The 17708-nt window shown below is 42.4% G+C and overlaps 3 protein-coding genes across 4 annotated transcripts; all 3 read left to right on the top strand.

The window, feature by feature from the left end:
* The first annotated feature begins 50 nt into the window (after nucleotides 1-50).
* On the top strand, nucleotides 51-9085 carry LOC135642988 (probable serine/threonine-protein kinase PBL23). Of its 2 annotated transcripts, XM_065159472.1 has the most exons (6): nucleotides 51-601; nucleotides 693-831; nucleotides 7476-7734; nucleotides 7878-8010; nucleotides 8353-8635; nucleotides 8946-9085. In XM_065159472.1, the coding sequence occupies exons 1-5, from the start codon at nucleotides 179-181 to the stop codon at nucleotides 8632-8634; spliced, it is 1236 nt and encodes a 411-aa protein (XP_065015544.1). In that variant the 5' UTR covers nucleotides 51-178; the 3' UTR covers nucleotide 8635; nucleotides 8946-9085. The 2 variants fall into 2 exon arrangements, with proteins under 2 accessions (XP_065015544.1, XP_065015543.1); XM_065159471.1 differs by lacking the exon at nucleotides 8946-9085 and having other exon boundaries at nucleotides 8353-8905.
* A 1261-nt stretch (nucleotides 9086-10346) lies between these two features.
* Nucleotides 10347-16375, top strand: LOC135585480 (shaggy-related protein kinase iota-like). The gene is made up of 12 exons (XM_065157856.1): nucleotides 10347-10584; nucleotides 11428-11514; nucleotides 11603-11662; nucleotides 11749-12018; nucleotides 12094-12168; nucleotides 12259-12315; nucleotides 13344-13484; nucleotides 13586-13636; nucleotides 13714-13809; nucleotides 14493-14576; nucleotides 14823-14924; nucleotides 15881-16375. The coding sequence occupies exons 1-12, from the start codon at nucleotides 10570-10572 to the stop codon at nucleotides 15974-15976; spliced, it is 1134 nt and encodes a 377-aa protein (XP_065013928.1). The 5' UTR covers nucleotides 10347-10569; the 3' UTR covers nucleotides 15977-16375.
* A 388-nt stretch (nucleotides 16376-16763) lies between these two features.
* Nucleotides 16764-17665, top strand: LOC135642069 (uncharacterized). Its single transcript, XM_065157857.1, has 2 exons — nucleotides 16764-17049; nucleotides 17133-17665. The coding sequence occupies exons 1-2, from the start codon at nucleotides 16912-16914 to the stop codon at nucleotides 17274-17276; spliced, it is 282 nt and encodes a 93-aa protein (XP_065013929.1). The 5' UTR covers nucleotides 16764-16911; the 3' UTR covers nucleotides 17277-17665.
* Nucleotides 17666-17708: the final 43 nt, after the last annotated feature.

The raw sequence follows: 17708 nt of genomic DNA, 5'->3' as shown, positions 1-17708 counted from the left end.
TTTTCATGTTTAAATCTTTTGTCTCCTTCTCTCTCTCTCTCTAGCTTTTGTGTCGTCTTTTCAATCTTGTAGTTATGCCTCTCACCATCCTCCTTCCGGTCTCATCAATGTAGTGTACATCGCTCTTCTCCTGCTAACTTCGAGCAGGGATCAGTGTCACTGTGTCAGTGCTTCGCCAATGGACGCGGAGGAGAGGAGGGAGGAGAGCGTGGCGCTGGTGGTGATCGTGGTCCTCGCGGTGCTCGCCCTCGCCTCCCTAGTCGTCGCCCTCGGCTACTACTGCTACATACGCAGCAAGGTGTCCCAGCGTCGAAAGGCCTTCAAGAACGAGGCCCGGGAAGAGGCGGATCACGAGGAGGCGGCCGCAGCCGGCGGCGGAGAGGTGGAGGTTGTGGTGGCCGCGGGGAAAGGTGGGGGAGGAGTGCAGCTGTTCGCCTACAAGCAGCTGCACGCCGCCACAGGCGGGTTCGGGAAGGGGAACGTGGTCGGGCACGGGAGCTTCGGGTCAGTGTACAGGGGCGCCCTCCCCGACGGGAGGAAGGTGGCCGTCAAGCTGATGGACAGCGGCGGGAAGCAGGGGGAGGAGGAGTTCAAGATGGAGGTGATCTCTTCCTCGGGATCATCTTTTCTTGATGTCTTCTACTCTCAGCATCTATACTGTTCAGAATGAAGCTAATTGGGATCGAATGCAGGTGGAGTTACTGACGCGACTCCGGTCGGCGTATTTGCTTGGACTAATCGGCTACTGTTCGGAAGGTGGTCACAGGCTGTTGGTTTATGAGTACATGGCCAGCGGCAGCCTCCAGGAACATCTGTATCCAACCGGCGGCGGTACGTAAGCCATTGTTTCTGTGAAGATGCATTCGATGATTACTTCTGGTTGTTCGTAAATCGAATAATGTTATGACATTGAATTGTAGGGGGATAAACAGTTAGATTTTGGTTGTTGGTAGCACTTAGTATGGCAAGATTATTGCTGCATTCAAATGATTTATGGTGTTGCATGTGCCTATGTTTTGTAGCTCATAGGCCACAGCGCAATCAATTAGGACTTACGGTTTTGTTGTTGTTGTTGTTGTATAGCTCAGGGTTCTAACGTTCCAAGTAGATCAAGAATTCACGAGGAGAAAAAGAGAAAACAAAGAGGATAGGAACCAGAAAAATGTGGTTTTGGGAACATTAGCTATCAATTTAGATGTCATGTATCAACTTTGTCAATCCGAACCATGTCTTCGTGGTGGGTGAATTCATCATGGTTCCCCACTTTATAGTGTTTGTCCCATAGAAAACCTGGCATCATAAAGTATCTCTGTTTGTATCACCTAATTCTCGGTGTCATTAAAAAGACATTCAGGAGTAGGTTGTACAGCTATTTAATCAACAGGATCAAAGGCACTTTACATCATTATCTTATTCCTATATCTCAACCTCCATGCCTGCAATTATCTTGTGTTTGTTTCATTTTAATTGGCATAGGTAAACAAAGACATATGAAAGTGAAAGGTGAAATGGTTTAAGATATTCAAATTGTCTAAAAAAAACAGGTCTCACACATGTTGAGTCCCAGTGATATGTTCCAAATATCAACTGATGCCCCAAAAAACCTTCTTGGTATATTGCTGAAACAATTAACCATGTAGAATTGCAAAAGATATAGGATGCAAGAAGAGAAGAGATTTTATTTTATTTTTGGGTGGTGGAATAAGGGTCATGGAAACCCTGAAGATAATGTTGCCGATTTGTCACGGACAAACTTCTAAACAAGGTGTTTGATGTAATGCTTATGTATGTCCGTGTCGTTTGGCATGTTCATGCCTTGTACAGAATGTAAAGGGGCGGCCGAAGGCTTAATAGTCCCATTTTAGTTGGGTTGGTGGCCTCTTTAGGCTTGTAAATAAAGGTTGTGTCATGTAGACACGTGCGAGAGCTTTTCGGTCTGTAATGGACCATTTTACCCTTTGTTGTGCCACTGTTCAGAGCTTGTAAAGTCTGTTTGTAATTTGCTTTGTCTATGAAGTGTTTTTCGGACATGTTTGCTTGTGGATCCCGTTTGAGGCGTTCTCTTTAACCCGTTCTCTCTTTTGTTGGTCCTAAGGGACAATGGGAGGCTTCGGGGAGGCTGACCTTTGCGGACGGACGCGCAAGGGTGCCGCATGACTTAGGCAAAACCAGCTAAGTCCGTGTCATATGGTATCAGAGCGGGACAAGCACTCATAGAAACACTTGACATGCAAACGTGGGGGACCTAGCGGGGCTGCGTTGAGGGCAGTCAGCAACGCGCGACCGTTTGAGGGAAAACGGGCATGGAGATGTAGGGAAAAGAGTCGCTCAGAGGAGCGGGCATCTAACATTGGCATTCAGAGGAATGGCCAACCCTTCGCGCAAGAGGCACCACGAGAATAGGCAAGCTTGGAAGAATATGGAGCGCACAAAGGTTGGGATGGCTGAGTTTGAGCTTCGGCTCAACGTTGACAACTTTACTTGATGGTGCTCATGGCAAGCGAGGCGCTTGGCAAAAGGACGAGACCATGCAAAGTGGAATGAGTTGCTCAGCGACCGAAAGAGTTGTGCAAAGCTCACAGAGGTGAGGGGAATTGCTAACTCGAAGAATTCGGTACTCATGCATGGGCTTGTATGCGGACGATGGATTGTTCGTGGCCATCCCAAGGCGGTCGAGACTCGGCGCCATGGAGCATTGAAACTTTCTCTTCGGCATGCGAAGGATACGTCCGGAGGAGGCTGAAGTGTGCAACGAGTTCAGCATGTTGCTAAGCCTTGAGGGGTGCAGCGGTGGCTGTATTGACGTGAAGGCGCAATCTAGCAAGTGCGTTTGCAAGAGGCAGAACAATGCACAGTTTGTTCAGCAGATCGGAGTAGTCCAAGGGGGTGGTGGTCTCCGAAACGAAGAGAGATATTGCTCCAACGGGACAGTTATCTAGGAGGGATAAGTCTCGGCTCTCCAGAGGGAGAATCATGTAAGACGGACTTCACATGTTGAGGAGGAGTACCTCACAAACAACAACTCCACGAAGCTCAATGGACCGAGCAAGCAGCGAGGAGTTGTCACATGATCTCGCTCGAGAGAATGCATGGGTGGATGCATTGCGAGATCAAGTGGGGGAGCGACCTAAAGCAACTTAAATGAAGGCACACTTAGAGTCGATATGGAGATTGGACTCAAGGGAGGGCTGACCCGTGGAATGGTGGGCGCGAGGGCCACCATCGACTCAATGCAAAAACGAGGAGCGGAGCAACTTGGGTGTAACTTGGCGAAGTACCCAAGCCGCATGAAGGGAGCCAGCAGAGAAGTTGGAACATGGAGCAGAGGCACAGTGCTTTCCTTAGACAGAGGTCAAGGACATGAACTCTTGTAGAGGCAAGAGCAGGATCATGTTGTTCCATGGGTCCTCCATTCTGACGGAGTGGACTCATCTTGCATGGTGCCAAAGACGAAGGGAGCTTTTGGGCACATGCACCTTATCTCGGAGGAGCATTTGATGGAGGAACTAAGGCGACTCAATTTGCGGAGGCGAAGTTGGGTTCAGAAGGCCTTAGCACGGGGCAAGAGGACGCAGAGGCGGATACTCTTGAAGAATATGCCACAGTGTTGCCATTTAAGTTGCCATGAAGGAAGCAGTGCGCAGCGGAGATTGTGCTGGTAGGGGCAGAGGCCCAGGATCCAGGCAATGGTGCACAAATTACAGCGAAGTCGGTGGACTTCGGGAGCTACTAGGCGACGGACTGTCCTAGAGCGGTGCTTCATCTAGGTGTGACCCAAGAGTGGGTGGATGAAGGTCGATTGCCAAAGGAGCGAACAAAATCGAAGGTGGAGGAGACCCTGCGATGTATTGGCAGAGGCCACACATGGAGGGTTCACAATTCGAGTTTATTCCACAAGGATCAGAATGCAATGGAGATGTCACCAGGAGGCGACATGGTGCATCGGATCGTGGTGGAACAGTTCGTGGCAATGCGACACACACGACAAAGTCCCTTGAGGGATGAGATCATATGGAGGTATGATCGGGAGCTACTGGGAGCTCCGCTTTGGTGAACAACACGACGGCAAGAAGGGCTATGGATTCAAGGAGTGAAGGCCATGGTACCGCAGAGGCGGGTCTTCCGTGCGTGCATCGAATTTTGCATCGGACGAAAACCTTGGTCATCAGCATATGGGGGCTGTGTTCCACTAAGGGAAAAGTTCGAAGGCAAGTACCAGTGAGTTCCATGGGAGGGACTTGATCATGCAGAGGTATGATCGAAGCAGCTGGAGAGTTGGACTGCTCCAGAGCTCATATTCGCTTAAGGGAGCCCGACAAGTCAGAGGACAAGGTCGAGTAAGCGAACGTTGCTACCAAGGAAGCTAAGGAGAACAGAATCGGTGCAAACTCTACAACATGATGGCAGAGGCCAGGCATGGGAGTTGCAGTCTGTCTTTCCATCGACCAAACAGACTGCTTAGAGAACACAGAGGTGTTGAAGCAGGGGGTCGAAAGGGGCGAGGAAGCGACGACGAGTCCAGAGGGACTTAGCTACCCAAAATCAAGCAATCAGTTAGAATGGAGGTGGACTTGGAGGAGTGTCACGGAGGCATATCTACTGATTGTGAAGAAAAGGGATGGAGATGCGAGGCGACGGATAGTAGTGCCATGGGCATGGCAGCGCCATGGTACCGCAGAGGCGGGACTTCCGTGAAGGTCATTGATCCCTTACTCTCATGGAGGGAGAGTGTTTGGTCGTGAAAGGGGCCGAGGAGGTGGAGCATGCAGAGGCAATCTCCAAGTACCGAGACAAGGCTGAAGGGCAGAGGCCAAGAAACTTCGTAAGACCGGTGTCAACAAGTTTCTCATCAAGATAGCCGTTAGTGAAGGACTTCGGGTCATGTAAGAGTGCACGACCAAGGAACGAAGGAAGCAGTACGCGGTGCTGTACCTTTGCTACTCAGTGGAGTAGGCGGTAGGGTTGATGGAGAAGACGGTACAATCCTAGAGGCGACCTCATCTATCAGAGAATTACTCCAAGTTGGGGTGAAAACTTCCTGCATTCCAGAAGTTCAACGGCATTGAGAAGGTGAATCACAGTAGCTAACTCAATGCAAGGAGTGCAAACACTTCAAGTGCTTCAGAAGTGTGAGCAAAGAGCAGGCGAAGGCCAGTAACCAGCTCGATGCATGAAGTACAACCTCGAGGAGGCGGGCGAAGTCAAGTAACCTTTGCCTTCTCAACTCTTAGGAGAATGGGTGAAACCGAGTACCCCAATTCTCTTATCTATCCAGCAGAGGAGCTCTGCACAAGTTCAAAGACCCTTCGAAGATAATGGAAGACAATAGTTGTCAAATCCTCACCAACGGTGATCAGTGCTACTGAGAGTAGATTGTCCGCTTCATTTCCCAACGAAATGCCAATCGAAAGCGGAAGTGATGCGAACCTACTTGGATGTGACAACTAACTGAAAGAAGAGTCAATGAGCAGATGTTGTGGAGGAAGGACCCAAAACTTCAAAAGTTTGCGAGGCGATGCTCGTTAAAGCTCCAACAAGCATCCACCCAGTTCAAGCAGCATGTGGAATTTTTGAGAGACTGACGCAGTAAGGATGGTCTTTTCCTGCATTTTGGTGGATCCGTAGGAATCAACGAGGATCAACACAACTCAGCCAACCCCACACCAGAGTCAGAGTCATTGGCGAGTTGAAGCAGCATGGCGGATCAAAGGTTCGACTACTCAGAAACAGCAGCGGAGAGCGGCTGGGAGCCAGGAGGCGCATTGCAGCTGGAGCAGAAGATTGAAGACTCAGCAAAGGCGAAGAGTTGCAGTGTTCACAAAGGCTTCGACGAGGACGTCGAAGGGATAAGTGGGGGAGAATGTCACGGACAAACTTCTAAACAATGTGTTTGATGTAATGCTTATGTATGTCCGTGTCGTTTGGCATGTTCATGCCTTGTACAGAATGTAAAGGGGCGGCCGAAGGCTTAATAGTCCCATTTTAGTTGGGTTGGTGGCCTCTTTAGGTTTGTAAATAAAGGTTGTGTCATGTAGACACGTGCGAGAGCTTTTCGGTCTGTAATGGACCATTTTACCCTTTGTTGTGCCACTGTTCAGAGCTTGTAAAGTCTGTTTGTAATTTGCTTTGTCTATGAAGTGTTTTTCGGACATGTTTGCTTGTGGATCCCGTTTGAGGCGTTCTCTTTAACCCGTTCTCTCTTTTGTTGGTCCTAAGGGACAATGAGAGGCTTCGGGGAGGCTGACCTTTGCGGACGGACGCGCAAGGGTGCTGCACGACTTAGGCAAAACCAGCTAAGTCCGTGTCAGATTGGTGGATTATGATGTCAGTAGTCAGAATGTAGGTGGATGATGTTATCAACCGGTCGGCTATTTCAGACAGCTACGAAAAATGTATGACTGAAAATGATATCTTGTATGATCATATAGCAGTAGGAGAAAAACAGAACGACACTTCGGAGCTACATGAAATTGATGTTAGAAATTTGTGGTTGATGACAAACGAATATGGACCATAGCAGGCACATTATCTCTATGATAATTTTAAGACAGTTGTGCATTTGTAGTGAAAAATCATGGTAGGTGAGTTTGTTTGGGAGCACCAATCAATTGCAAATTGAAAAGTTTTGCAATTAAGATGACAATGAGTTCGTTTCGAAGTCATTCTTGCTGAGCATTTGGACAAATTGGTTAATCTATCACAACGCTAAAACCAATATTACCATGCAAGAAAATTAACTATTTGTACAGGGTATGCAATCTAGAGTCTTTTGTTTCTGATTTGTTGGATTTTAGTGACACGTATCAACTGTAATAGCATTGAAGGATTATTAACAGGATCAGCTGCTTCAAAAATACTAAAAACCGGTGATTTGATTCCACATACACTGCTATCTTAAACAATTCATTTGGGGCAAGTTTGAGAATTTTGAATTGGATCTGACTGTGTTAGTAGAGTTTGTAAGAGGTTGCATAATGGGATTTAGACAAAATGTCGTTGTTCACAATGGCTAATGCTATTGATGTCCTGTAGTACTAGTTCATGTCAAAAGAGGAAAGTAGGAACAGTACTAAAAGCCTATAAACACCAATAATTTCTTGGATGGATCCTCAAAAGCATTATTAATGACTTGTAACATCCATCACAGCAACTTGTTTCAAGGATGATGTGACCATAAGAATCAGAAAACCTTAGAAGCTTTATTGAAATCAGGGATATTTCATGGACGTCATTTTGAGAGCTAGCTTTCTTTTTGTATTTCCCTTCCTACGCCATCTTTAGCTATATGATATTTAATTTTAAAGGAGCTTGATATCTCTATGGGTTGTCAGAACGATAAATTTTTCATAAACTGCTGCAAGGTGTCTCACGAAGTAATTGCTTTTGCCAGAGAATGATCTATACATCTGGTGTCAGTCATGTACATTTGCTTCTGATGTTAGGAAAAATATTCACAGCTTGAGTTGGATGTTCAGGTTCCTATGGTGGTGTGTCAAATTTGGATTGGGAGACGAGAATGAAAATAGCACTTGAGGCTGCCAAAGGCCTGGAATACTTGCATGAGGAAGTCAATCCACCAGTAATTCACCGAGATTTCAAGAGCAGCAATATCCTCTTGGATAAGAACTTCCGTGCAAAAGTTTCAGATTTTGGTTTGGCCAAATTTGGATCTGAAAAAGCTGGAGGCCATGTTTCAACACGAGTTCTAGGCACCCAAGGCTATGTGGCACCAGAGTAAATATGAAAACCTACTAATCTCAAGTTCTTGTGATTGATGGCATTGTGGCGTTATTTAAGCAGATACAACTGACTAAGAATTTTTTGAAAAAAATAAGTTTTTCTAAACCTATTGTATCGAATTCCTTATTCTTCTGCAGATATGCATTAACTGGGCATTTGACTACAAAATCAGATGTTTACAGCTATGGTGTTGTACTCTTGGAGTTGCTTACAGGCAGAATTCCGGTAGATATGAATAGACCTCCTGGGGAAGGTGTTCTTGTGTCTTGGGTAAGTGTGCTATTTTCTCATTGCCGCTAATCTACAGTGTATTATGCCCTCAAAGCGACAAGCTATTTCTCAGATGAACAATTACTATATACTTAGATGAGTGCATGCTAACTTAATCTGATTGCAAACAGATGTTGATCTATTCTGGCACAGGTGCTCAGACAAAACATTCCTACCATCTTGATTCTATCATATATGTTATCCTGATTTTGTTACCATTGTTTTTGCAGAGAAAGAACAGTGATACATCTCTTGTAGATTAACTACTTGCTTAGAAAGGCGTTGGCTGTACTTTCATTAGTTTCGACAGATTAGGCTAATTTTCTCTTGTGATGATGCTAGGCTCTACCTCGACTGACAGATCGAGAGAAGGTTGCACAAATTATGGATCCAGCAATGGAAGGGCAATACTCCTTGAAAGAAGCCGTACAAGTTGCCGCGATTGCTGCCATGTGTGTGCAGCCAGAGGCCGATTACAGGCCTCTGATGGCAGATGTAGTCCAATCCCTGGTCCCTCTAGTGAAGCACAAGTCGACTGCAAGGATTGGCGGTGGCTCCAACTTACACACACCGAAATCTCCAGCTACACCTGTCTGTGCCAAGACTAGTACCACCACCTCCTGAAGTATGCACTCAACATTGCTTATATCAATCTACATTGCATTAGCATTAGGTAGTAATAACTAGGTCTCCTGAAAAACTTGGTTTCACCGGTGAAACAGCTTTGTCATATATTTGTTTGGACTGTTGTAAGAGTCGTAAAAGTATATTTAGATTCCGATATAGTGTTTATTTATATGGAGTAGTTGTTGAGTTCATGTAATATAATCTAGTAACCTTTCTACTTTCATTTGGAAGATTACCTGTGCTAGAATCTACCTGCTTTGACTCCCAATCTTGTGTGACAGATTAATGCTGCTGTTTTCTGTTTGCAGAAAGCATTACAGTGATGTTAATGATAATTAGTCCAACTTGCCTTTATGAAGTAGAACAAAGACTTCCAAGCGCATCATCTCCTTATCATGAGCAGCATAATATCCTTTTGTCTGTGTCACTCTCCTTGGACAACCTTTGTGCCATGGCGGGGCCAATGTGTTGTCATGCGGGCCACAGCAAGCTCGGACAGCAGGGAGATGCAACTCTTGCCCCACCCTGTTGTGGAAAAGCCATTAATAATCTCTAGCATTCTGCTCAATCATTTGCCACTTGATGATATATACCTCAATTTGCACTGGTTTCCATGTACTCCTCAATCCTCCTCCTTTCATATGCTACTAATCGGAAGCTGTGACTGTTAGCTTTAACTATTTGAAATGATAAGTGTGAAATGACTTGAGTTGATTGATTTATAAGACTAAATCAATACATTATTTATTGATATGAGTTTATGTATTTAAATTTATTTGTTTGATCGTAACATAACTCTATTAGTCTCATCTCGAGAATGGATAAGATTAATATTGATTTATAAGGATCTGATTAGTGTATTATTTTTAATTTCAACTTAAGTATTTTGATAGGTGGTTATGACCAAACGAAGTTATAGGTCCATTAGTCCGTTAGACTCGGATCGTAGATTATGATACCTATTAATTTTCTATCAGCTTGAATCATGATAATAAAAATTATTTATGATTCATAAATTTAGTTAAAAAAATCAAATTCAGTCTAATCTTTTGTCTTATTTTTAACTTATTCAATTTAATAAAATTAATTTTTTTTTGTCAGCCTTGTCATCATTTAGAGCTATAAAGAGATATTAACAAAATCAACAAAGATAATTTAAATTTATAGAATTATAATGAATAAAAATTATGTCTTTCCATTCAAAAACATTATCTTAGTTAGTTTCAACGTAAGCTTAATATTATGATCATAATTCGACATATTTTACGGTATTTAGACAACGAACGCTAGAGCTCCCTAATAGTAGTCATGATCACAGTTCATGAATCAAATCCGAATTGAACCGATCGATCTCGACGTTTTGTAAATTGAATTTGATTAGTTTGAATCAATAATTTTATAGTTTTAAATTATTTATATTTTAAAAATATTTTTATTTTAAAAAATAATTAAAAAAAAGACAGTCTAATTGGAACCGCCCGAACCGGAATGATTTCGGTTCTTGTTTCTGATTTTAGGAAACCGGCGTCATCAGTTGCGGATCTAAAATAGGCCCGGTTCGAAACCGTAAAATAACGGCCGGTACATGATGTCCGAATATTGTAACGGTTATGAAAGGCCGTTACGTTAAACAACGCGGTTCGCTGAGGAGAGGGAGGAAAAGACTTCCTTTGGAAACGTTTTCTTAAGAATTGTTTTTTATTCATCGCATTTATTACATTGGACGGTCTCGAGTGGCCTCCACCGGAAAACTATGGAGCCGACGACGATCTGAAGGGAGTGCGGTCTTCGCCGCAACGCTTTCTTCTTCTTCTTCTTCTTCTTCTTCTTCTTCCACCACATCGAACGGCCTCGCTGCCGCCGGGATCTCATCATCCGCAGCTGCTGGAGCACGACGCCCTTGTACCCGCCGCCCCTACCCGCGTCTCGGAGATGGCCGAAGGCAAGGTAGCCTTTTCTTCTCCTTTGTCTCGTCTTCCTTGATCGAATTCCCTGCCTCCTCGGTTTTCTAATGTGAAGAAAAAAGGTTGCTTCTTTGAGGTGATTCGAGCTGGACCCTTGTGATTTCGGAGCGTGTCGATAGGTGCCTACCCATAGTGAGCCAGGAAAATCTGTTCTTGTTGTAGATTTTTTTGAGTTTGGCGGGTGGATCTGATGTGTGCTTGTTCTTTCCCCCCCCTCTGATCTATTCTTGTACGAACTCGTCCTTTTTCTCTCTAAATCTAGAGAAGATAACGATGGATTTAACTATCTGATGTATTTGTTATTCTGCTGTACTAGTTTGTGTGTGTTATTCTCATGCGGTGACACACCCGGTTTCTACTATAATCTTGTCCGTTTGGGCTTGTCGTTTGCTCTAATCGTAATTAGGTAGCAATTCCTTTCATCGTCTTCAATGCATCCAAGAATTGTGGCTAAAACAGAAAAAGGTCTTAAGCAATTTTTTATTCTGTTTTTTCAACATCACTTGCTCACTTTTCAAACTATTTCCTATTTTCTGGAGAAGGGTGGCCACATTTTATCGAACAATCTTGAGGACTTCTGGGATCTTGTCTTATTTGATGTTCTGTGGAGTTCTTGCCTCGGTCTCCAACTTTATATCACCAGTGTTCCTTGGAAGCTCTGTATTCTTCTACATGTTTAGTGCCTTATAATCGAGTTCACTTTTTGGTGACCATGCTTGTTTTCAGCTGTTCTGATAGTTCACCTTATTGCTTGGTGCTTTAATATTTTTTTGCTTAGATAGAAATATTAGTCTAAATTGATCTCCTTTTTATCTTCGTACCACAGCAAGCATCTGTTATGGAAGGAAGTGATGGGGTCACTGGTCATATCATTTCCACCACCATTGGAGGCAAGAATGGTGAACCCAAACAGGTTAGGAGCCACTAAACTGCTTTATATAGAGATGCAAATTGGTTGCTATCGTATCTCGGTAATGTGAGTTGTTTTGCTTGTGCTGCAGACCATTAGTTACATGGCTGAGCGTGTTGTGGGTGCTGGCTCATTTGGGATTGTTTTTCAGGTCTTTTGCTAACTTTTTGTCTGGGACTTGCATAAACCCGTCGCACCATTTAGTGCCTTGGCTTCAAACATGATTGTCTTTGGCAGGCAAAATGTTTGGAAACAGGAGAGACTGTGGCTATAAAAAAGGTGTTGCAGGATCAGAGATACAAAAACCGTGAGCTACAGCTGATGCGCTCAATGGATCATCCGAATGTGATCTCTCTAAAGCATTGTTTCTTCACCACGAGCAGAGATGAGCTTTTTCTCAACTTGGTCATGGAATATGTGCCGGAAACACTATTTCGTGTTCTAAGGCATTTCAGCAGTGTGAATCAAAGGATGCCGCTAATCTACGTGAAGCTTTACACATATCAGGTATATTTATCTTGTCGCCCGTGGATACTCTTTGCAGACACATGAATGAGAGTACTAAATTGGATATTTGTTCAGATATTTAGAGGGTTGGCTTATATGCATACAGTTCCTGGTGTTTGCCATAGAGATGTTAAACCACAAAATGTTTTGGTGAGTTCCCATGGCCTTAAAAGTTTATATATTTTGTCAAGTTTGATCAAGTAAAGTCTTTGACTTTTACAATTAGTAGAGCTTCTGCAGGTAGATCCTCTTACCCATCAAGTCAAGTTATGTGATTTTGGAAGCGCAAAAGTTTTGGTATGTTTCACCTGGAACGAAACATGGACTGGTTTTCTTTGTTGTGCCTATTTTGGTGCTCTTAAATGGATTGATCATTTACAGAATTCTCAAAGAACATGCATTAACTAAAAAATTGCTGAGAGGGAGGTTGCATCACAAAAGAAAAGTGCATTGTTTTTTTATTTAAGATTATTGAGAAGAAACATCCTTTAGATTCTGTTTAATTTATCTGATTTTCTATGTAAATTTGGGGCACTCTTCCTTTTGCTACTTGTTTTCAGTAATGTGGAGATTAAAGAGTAAAGAAGTAATCGTCATATTTAGACTTTTAGCAGATGTGAGGCATTGTGATGGCTGAATCATGTTCTGATGAGATTTTAAGACTAGCTTACCCTATAACAGGAAACACAGCATATTTGCTTTCTCAAAGTAATGATTAAAGGATTGGCTACCATGTTTTCCCATGCATGGCACTGTAGACTAGCCTTGTGAAGTTAAACTAGGCATCTGCCTGCCGGAGTCTTAACATTTTCTGGTTGGCACTGTACACTTAGAAAAGTGCTTGCTTTGCCATGGCTCATCAGATTTTTACTGCAAATTAATGACACTTTCTGGTAGTCAATTTGTCCTCTTAGAAAAAGTGCTTGTTTTGTCATGGCTCATCAGGTCTTTAGTTTCAATTAATGACACTTTCTGATAGTCATCACCCTCCTAGAAAAAGTGCTTGTTTCCTCAACTGTAGTTTGAATTGATCCACAAAGACCAGAAAAAGGGGGGGAAAAAATAGATAAAAGAGAGAATAAAGAATTAAGGGAACAGCTAGTGGGTTACCAGATATAATTAAATTATTATTTTTTCCTAGTCAAATTATGTGTTTTTGTTTCATAAATATCTTTGAATTTTGTAGGATCTCCTGCATATAAGATCTCTGACTGTAGCTTTCTTTCCATGAAGGCTACTGCAAAATATTTCGATCTTTTTCATTATTCGTTTTCATTTGAATTTAATGTTTCTCTTCTGTTCTTCTAATGGATTTGCCCTATCAGGTCAAGGGTGAACCGAACATTTCTTACATCTGCTCTCGCTATTATCGTGCTCCAGAGCTTATTTTTGGCTCAACAGAATATACAACATCCATTGATATATGGTCAGCAGGTTGTGTTCTTGCTGAGTTACTCCTCGGTCAGGTACTCTTTTGTCTCACCTGCATGTATTTGTGCTTTAATAACCTTTAAGAAGCGTTTCTTGAACTCTCACCTACCGTATCCAACTTTTACATATTTTTCAGCCATTGTTTCCTGGAGACAGTGCTGTTGATCAGCTTGTTCAGATAATCAAGGTATTATGTGGCTGCCCTGCTGGTAAATATTGGTTGAAGGAGTCATAACATTGTACGAAATTTCTTTCCATATGCAGGTTCTTGGAACTCCAACACGTGAGGAAATTCGGTGCATGAATCCTAACTATACAGATTTCAGATTTCCACAGATAAAAGCTCATCCATGGCACAAGGTTAGTTGCATCCACTTTTTCACCCATGGCACAAGATTAGTTACAGTAGCTTTTTTCATGTTGTCTTTGGTTTTTGTACAAGTTGTCCTTTTGAATTTCATAATGTATGATTGCAAAAGAGTGTCAGCAAGCTGCAATGATAAAGCTTGATTCTTTCACGGCTAATATGCATATAAACAGATGACACCCTAAGTTGAACCATTATGGTTCGGTTGTGTTGTTGATTTGTGACATCTGTGATTAGCTGATGTTATCTGCATTCGTAATCTTCTGATGGTCTCAGTACTGAAGCTTTTCAAATCAAGGGATGATGCTAAATTTGATTCTTTGGACTTCTACTACTGAAGTTAATGATAGTATATTCACTTTAGCTTTATAAACCAACACAATTGTTCTCCCACATCTGATGTGCCACTAAACTAGGATGATACAGTCTTCCATTCTCTGGGTTTGAAAATATAATTCAGAATCACTTTGGAATGGTGCATGTGGGGTCCACCCCAGTGATGGTCTTATGTAGTAATGTGCTTCAAGCTCCATCCACAAATAGCCTTCTTTGGTTGCTTATTTATCAAGATACTATTCCACTGCTTCGGTTGCATATTTAGATATATGTAGTGAATACAATATGCATAGTATTAGCCTTTTTCATTGGAGTTTTACAGTAACTTGTAACTTTTCAGATATTCCATAAGCGGATGCCTCCAGAAGCAATTGATCTTACATCACGCCTTCTTCAATACTCTCCAAGTTTTCGCTGCACTGCAGTAAGATTCCCCCCAAATATATTTTTAGGACTGATGTGACTGGCAGCATAGCAACTTTCATATACAGCAATATTTATGCAATATTTTATGAATTTAATTTATATAATATCTGGCCTCAGTAAAACATAGTGAAATGCTGTAGGTTTATAAGATCCTTGAATCTTTTATGTACATTTGTCAAGTTACAATATAAGATCTGATATTGCTATCAATAATCCTTATATAACTTGACGTATTCTATTGCAGCTGGAAGCATGTGCTCACCCCTTTTTTGATGAGCTACGGGATTCAAATGCACGGTTACCAGATGGGCGTCCTCTGCCTGCTCTTTTTAACTTCAAACAAGAAGTAAGCAAACCAGCTTCTATAAGCTCCGTCTGCCACACACATTTCTCTCCCTGGACACTTCTATAGTTCCTACTTTTCTTTGGTAGCCGCATCAGTTGTAAGTTAATATTTGATAGTCACTACTTTTTCTTTGACAAAGTTTCTGTTTGGCTTCAAACACAAGGACAAGCTATAGTAAGCCTCTTGAAGGCTATCTTTTCCACACCCCTCAGCGGGTTTTCGCTAGTTTAAGTTAAGCCTCCAGTCTACCTACTGAATTTTTCTACCCATCAGTATTCTCTCTTATCTTGGAATTTCATCAATAATGAAACTGGGAATTGTTTCTTAAAACTTAATTGCTTACATTCCGATTGAACAGTTGTGAAATTGTTGAAAGAAAACTTCATATGGGCCTATGGTGTATCACCAGGTTTGTTTATCGCCACCTTGTCAGCCGATACCATAACTTGCAAGTGGCTATGAGTTCAGCTGAATCTCTCCTCTTAGGATTTTTTTGTACACCCTTGTGTTATAGGGCTTTGTCTGCATGCCCATCTAGACAATAAGGACAGAAATGATTTTACTATCAGAATCGGTTGGGCAGATGAGTAGGCTACATCAATGGATGCTGTAAATTGTAAGTGGTTATCGGTTGTGTTTAATGTGATATCTCATCTTGGGACTCTGGTGAACCATGCATTCCAGGGTCTGTCTGGATGTCCCTTTTAGTCAATAAGGATGATGCTGACATTGACAAGGGAATTGGTTAAGACGATGTGTGGAAAGAGTAGGGTAGGATAAAACTTGTGTCCATGGAATTGCTGGAGTGACGACCCTCCATGACCATCTGGTTCCTTCTTTCTACAATCATACTTAACTAAGCAAACTCAGTAAAGGCCGAGACTTCACATTGAAAAATGTTGTGTAAAAATTTTGTTCTTTCTGCAGATGGTTTAATCCTGGAAATATTTTTGCAGTTAGCAGGTGCATCACCGGAGCTCATTGGCAAGCTGATTCCAGAACATGCGAGGCGGCACTCTAATCTCGGTTTCTTGCAAATGCCTGGGACGTAGTACCACGAACTCTGGTTAGAAGCGATCAAAGCACTAAATGGGTTTTATGCTGGCGAGCAAGAATGCCAGATTGGTGAGAGCTAGAACGGTGGAGCTGCTATGTTATTTGGAGCGTTATTATATTCTATGCTGCCTGTCGATATCTGTGTATCCTAAGTTATTTAGGATCAAGGGGGGCGATCGTAAGCGTCCTTTCGGTAATGTTTTGCTGCTGTATTCCTGCACCAGATGCGGTAGAGAAGTCAAAACAAGCTGGCCATCTTCATCTTAATTTCTTTTTCCTCTAGTAAGATCAGTGCATAACAAGTTTAAGTTGCTTGTAGCTCATGTAACCTATTTTTTTCCTTGTAGATGTGACTAATCCGAAATTGAATGGAAGTATCTTCTTGTGAGTACTCAGTTTCTTATTTCAGTTTCAGAAACCTTTTTTGGTCAGCAATATTTGCCTGCTCATACCATAAGATTATTTCCTGTGGGGTTTCACATATTAGTGTCTGTCTCACAGAAGGGAAAGTAAAATGCAAAAAGAATTGCAAATGATACATCAAGCCATCGTCTTTGTTTGCTCCCCAGTCTTAGCCATATCCACACTAACCCTTCTCAGACTCTCTTCATTCGTCCGTCCATCTAAAGAGCTTTGTGGGTGTGCCGTTTCTAACTTGGCTTCAGCAAGGCAACAAAACGAGGAGAAAAATATCTCCAACATGGCAGAAAGAGACTCCGTTTGATATTTGTTTCTTCCACGTAAAGTGCATCCTATACATAGATATGTGTGTGCACGGCCATTAATCTCTGCCTCACTCCCTTTATCCGAAAGGTGTCTGGTAGCATTCATTGTTTGGCACATCACTGTTCGCTAATTCTGTGAGAGAAGGTCGAGTTCGTGCCAGTTTTGGGGTGTCCTAAGCACAGGCTCTAAACGCTTCACGGTCAGCATGTTGGAAGGGAAGGCAACGATCCAAGAAACGGACATGCCATTGGAGATGCAGATGCAGGCGATGTCGTCGGCCTCCGAAGCCCTCGACCTCTTCGACGCCTTGGATTGCAGGAACATAGCCGGCCACATCAAGAAGGTACCATACCATCGCCTCCACCTTGGATCTCCGTTCTCGTGCTCCCTCTTCTGTCTTGTTCATCTCTGTTCTCGTGGTCTCAGGAATTTGACGTGGTATATGGGCCCGGTTGGCAGTGCGTCGTCGGTTCCAGCTTCGGCTGCTTCTTTACACACTCGCTAGGGACCTTCATCTACTTTCATTTGGAGACTCTCCAGTTCTTGATCTTTAAAGGAGCCTCAGCATAGTTTCACCATTCCATTAAATCAGGAATTATGTGATGTTTTATTTTATTGGCCTCTTATATATATATATATATATATATATATATATATATAGTTTATGTGATGTTTTCCTCTTTTTTTTTTGCCTCTTATTTATATGTATTGACTTATATAGTGATAAGTTCTAAAAGGATTTTATATATATTCAAAGTTGATTATATATTATTTTATGTATTTGCCTAGTATTCGGGTTTCTAAACTTTTGAAAATTATATTAGGTTCTGAAATTACTATAATTTACTCTTGAAAAAAAAGTGAGGTATTTCTTTGCAAAATTATACTATGTGATAATTCCACGAAGATCTCTTTGTTAGTAAGAGGAAGAATCAACACAAATCGAATTTTTTGAGGAATGTATCCAGAGAATTTGATTTGGTTTGCCGACCTTTGTCCAGG

This window comes from Musa acuminata, chromosome BXJ3-7 (genome assembly GCF_036884655.1).
Source record: "Musa acuminata AAA Group cultivar baxijiao chromosome BXJ3-7, Cavendish_Baxijiao_AAA, whole genome shotgun sequence".
NCBI lineage: Eukaryota > Viridiplantae > Streptophyta > Magnoliopsida > Zingiberales > Musaceae > Musa > Musa acuminata.
The sequence above is the reverse complement of the archived record's forward strand: the minus strand, read 5'-3'. Positions and strand labels throughout refer to the sequence as shown.